The sequence below is a fragment of the Branchiostoma floridae genome, chromosome 2 (assembly GCF_000003815.2).
Source record: "Branchiostoma floridae strain S238N-H82 chromosome 2, Bfl_VNyyK, whole genome shotgun sequence".
Lineage (NCBI taxonomy): Eukaryota > Metazoa > Chordata > Leptocardii > Amphioxiformes > Branchiostomatidae > Branchiostoma > Branchiostoma floridae.
This window is the reverse complement of record NC_049980.1, coordinates 32,569,692-32,573,483: the sequence shown is the minus strand read 5'-3', so window position 1 is coordinate 32,573,483 and position 3,792 is coordinate 32,569,692. Positions and strand designations below refer to the sequence as shown.

General features: G+C 47.0%; 1 protein-coding gene across 8 annotated transcripts in view; it reads right to left on the bottom strand.

The window, feature by feature from the left end:
• LOC118409292 (coiled-coil domain-containing protein 171-like) overlaps window positions 1-3,792 on the bottom strand; it is a 51,862-nt gene that overhangs the window by 47,563 nt on the left and 507 nt on the right. For 6 of the 8 annotated variants that reach the window (XM_035810189.1, XM_035810191.1, XM_035810193.1 and 3 more), the window contains exons 1-3: window positions 3,121-3,298; window positions 1,820-1,995; window positions 784-874 (exon numbers count right to left, since the gene is read on the bottom strand). In XM_035810189.1, the coding sequence (XP_035666082.1) occupies window positions 784-874; window positions 1,820-1,995; window positions 3,121-3,246 (393 nt within the window). In that variant the 5' untranslated portion in view covers window positions 3,247-3,298. Of the gene's footprint in view, window positions 1-783; window positions 875-1,819; window positions 1,996-3,120; window positions 3,299-3,792 lie in introns of those variants that run through there. The other 2 variants (XM_035810192.1, XM_035810194.1) reach the window with 2 other exon arrangements.

Genomic DNA, 3,792 nt, shown 5'->3' with positions numbered 1-3,792 from the left:
GCTCATATAGCGGTGAAGAGCAGAATTCCAGTTAGAAGCTCTGATGAAGGTGTCTGAGAGACATCGAAAAGTAAGCCATGTAAGTACTCACTGGTTGTGTAAAAAGAATTCTCCTTCATCCTATTGCTATAGAGTTGTTGAGTTGAATCTAAATGGTTCTGCATTCAATAGGGGCAGGTCCCGGTACAAAGCTGCTTTCTCTTGTTGGACCAGTCCAGAAAGAAACAGACTTGAAAAAAATCAGTGCTGCACCGATTCAAAGATGAACAGATTACTGACTATACTGTGTTTCCTGTTTCCCTTCCTACCCGAGAAAAACCTGCCGACTCCAGACATTTTTGGGTGGGCAGTTGAGTCACATACATGTAGCAAGAACAAGGGCAACAGGAGGTCTTGTGGTTTGCTATAGAGTTGTTGACTTCAACATATAAACATTCTGGGTTCAAATCCCTAGCAGGCCCCAATAGGGACGGGTACCGGTAGGGTGTACCGGCACAAAACTGTTTTTTCTTGCTGGACCGGTCCAGAAAAAACCCGGACCTGAAAAAATAATCCCTACCTACCAACCCTAATTTTTTTCAGAACTAATATAGGAAACACAACATTTTCTTTCCTATAGCCTGGTATCCAGCCGTAATATAGTTCCCGAGCCTCTTCTCTCCTCTCCACAATTACGTCTGGCTCCAATTGATTGTGGAGAGGAGAGAAGAGACTCAGGAACTATATTACGGCTGGATACCAGGATACCTTCCTAGGCCCTAGAATTATCTTCTACCTTCTCACCTCTTCATTGTACCTGCTGGCGGTCTCCAGCTTCTCTCTCTCCAGGATGTTGATCCTCTTCCTCAGCTGGGCCACCGTGTCCGACTCGTTCCTGTTGGTGATGGGGATAGAAAGTGATATCGATATAGTTCAGCTCACTGAAGATCTGCTTTTCACCACTGGTTGGGACTCGGGAGAGACAAAGCAGGTCCATTGTATTGAGGAAATTCCCCTAGCTCTTTTCTCGACAAGCACAAAGAACAGTGGACCTCAGCTTAACCTCCCGTCCTAAAGACAGCAACCCTTTCCGATAGCGCGCATGTTGGGAGAGCAAAACAGTCAGAATTGATCACACAGCTTCTAACTCCAGAGGCATGGCCACTAACCTGCTAGGGGTGGGTACCGGTGCAGAAAATTCATTCCTGGTACAGTCCAGGTCAAGAGGACCAGGTCCAGATCCGGACCTTGTTCGCTCCGGCGTTCATTATATGTCGCTTCTAGCTCTGACATTCATTATACACTATATACAGCTGCTTCTCTGCTGTTCAATCTGGGATCATTGACCATAAAATTTTGGACGAGGGCACTGATTGGTCCCCACACATGAGCAAATCATGGAATGGGTTCAAGCACGCGTTCGAACCGGTGTTCCAACACACAAAAAGCCCTCCATCCACTTGCAGGAGGGCTATTATCATCGAAAGAGTGCTCTAGAACCTATTCCGTGATTCGCTCATTAACTAGCATAACCATCAAAAGGTTTGAATGTGCAGTTCCCCAGACGGGTAGCAGAAGTGAACATAGTAGCGAACTAATCTCCAAGCAGATCCACAGTGGCATAGTATAGTATCAAACCCACCGTAGGCCTCCAAGCAGATCCACGGTGGCGTAATATAGTATCAAACCCACCTTAGGGGTGCCTGTTTGACTCCCTTTGGCCGACTTTTGATCTTATGGTACCGTAGGATGTGCTTGGAGATTCGACAGTGCCCAGGCTACGGTACCCCTACTGTGGTGCCCAGGCTACGGTACCCCTACTGTGTACCCTACGACTCGCCTGTTCTCCTCCTGCAGCTGGGAGATCTCCGCCCGCAGCTGCCGCAGCTGCTCCTGCAGGTGCGTCACGTCCTCCATCCCCATCCCCGGGGACGACAGCCGCCTGGCGGATTCCGACATAACTGCAGGTCCGCGCGGAAGGGTGGCGCCTCTGGGGCTGACCTCCCCTCTCTGTCTCTGTGAAAACAAACGGGTTGGGGAACGTGAACGCTTCACAAAACACTTGAGGGAAAAAGTCAACGGTACATCAATTTAGGTGGTATCCTGCTGTATTATAGCCCCAGAGTCTCTTCCATCCTCTCCGTAAATACGTGTATTTACGGAGAGGACAGTAGAGACTCAGGAGTAGGGCTGTGTACCTAAATACCCGTACCTGTATCGTACCTAAAAAAATGTTTAGGTACAGGTCCGGACCTAAACATCTGTGTACCTGTACTTGTACCTAAACAAACTAAATCACTATTAAAATTTAAACAGTACTTTTTAAGACTGATGGACAAGTAAATCCCAAATCAACAATGACAATGGTGATAATCTTGCAGTTGAAACTTAAGAAAACTTGCAGAAGAAATTGTTTTGAGACTCAAACATGTAATTCCAAATACAAAGATGACAATTTATCACTAGAAAAGACAGTTAGCTACATGTTTAACTTACATATACTTGGTTAAACTTTTTTAGGTACAGGTGCAGGTCCGGACCTGTACCTAAACCCGTGTACCTGTACCTGTACCTGTACCTGTACCTGAAATTTGTTTAGGTACACAGCCCTACTCAGGAGCTATAATACGGCTGGATACCAGGCTAACATCAATTATGTGCAGAGGGATTTGCACACAGTTAGTGCCTTGGTAGTATGCAGTGATCATAGCATCTAATACACAGTGAGTGAATTCTGATGGTGCCTTGTTAGTGTTAGTACTCTCCAAGCACAGTTTAGGCGCTGGCTGTTTTTTTAAACATTTTTATAATCGAGTCTAACCTCTGCTTGGAAAGTAAGTGTCAGTGCCTGGTGAGTTGTTGGCCTGCATTACACAATCTCTTGCTGCCAGGGGGTCATAGAATGGCAGTCAGTTGAGTAGGCCACTAGGAGTGTGATTTACATATAGTCAGGCTACGTGAGTTACGTTAGTGCACAGTGACAGAGTGAATTCTGATGGTGCCCTGTTAGTACACAGAAATCCTGTGTTGCACAGTCTCTCTATACCAGTTCTATACCAGGACAAATATAAGGTTCCAGTCAGATGGGCCACTAGAAGCGTGATTCAGTCAGGCTACGTGAGTTGTGTGCGATGTTAGTACCTGCCCCGAGCCCTGGGACTCCCCTGCACCAATGCTTGCCTGTGTCGTGATCGGTGACCGCGCTCCGGAGCCGGGTCGGCTGCCCCCGATGGTGCTGGGCGGTCGGGGCGAGCCTCGCGTCGACATCCCAACTTCTTATTATTACCTACTGATATACTGTACAAGATTCTCCTGTTATTCCCTTTGATATGAACATTCGGCACATTCACGTCGTTCTTTTATACAGTACCCGATATGTAGATACCCTGGACAGCCAGAGAACTGTGCTTTTTTCAGTCCCCCTAGTAATGAATCGGATTAATATGGCATTAGGGGCAGCATACTACTCTTGAAAAGAAAAGGGGGAGTAAGTATAACAGTGGAGTTCAAGCACCGCAAACCGACCAAGCCAAATGGCTCTGGCCCTTTTGGCATAATTGATTTCAATCTAGGTTTGTGGCCTGGCAGCCCGGGATCGGTGCTGGGTCGAATCCCGGTAGTCAGGATATTGTTTCTTTCTGTTTCAACTCATTTCTTAGTAATCTTACACTACTAGTAAGTCCTTGGGCCAGCTGGATCCAATTTGCAGGGCATGTCACTGGGTATGGCAAAAAGCACAGCTCTCTTAGCCTGAGTATCATCCTCCGTAGTAACCGCTGCTCACGACTTTCGCTTGCTAACTCCGTGTTAGCA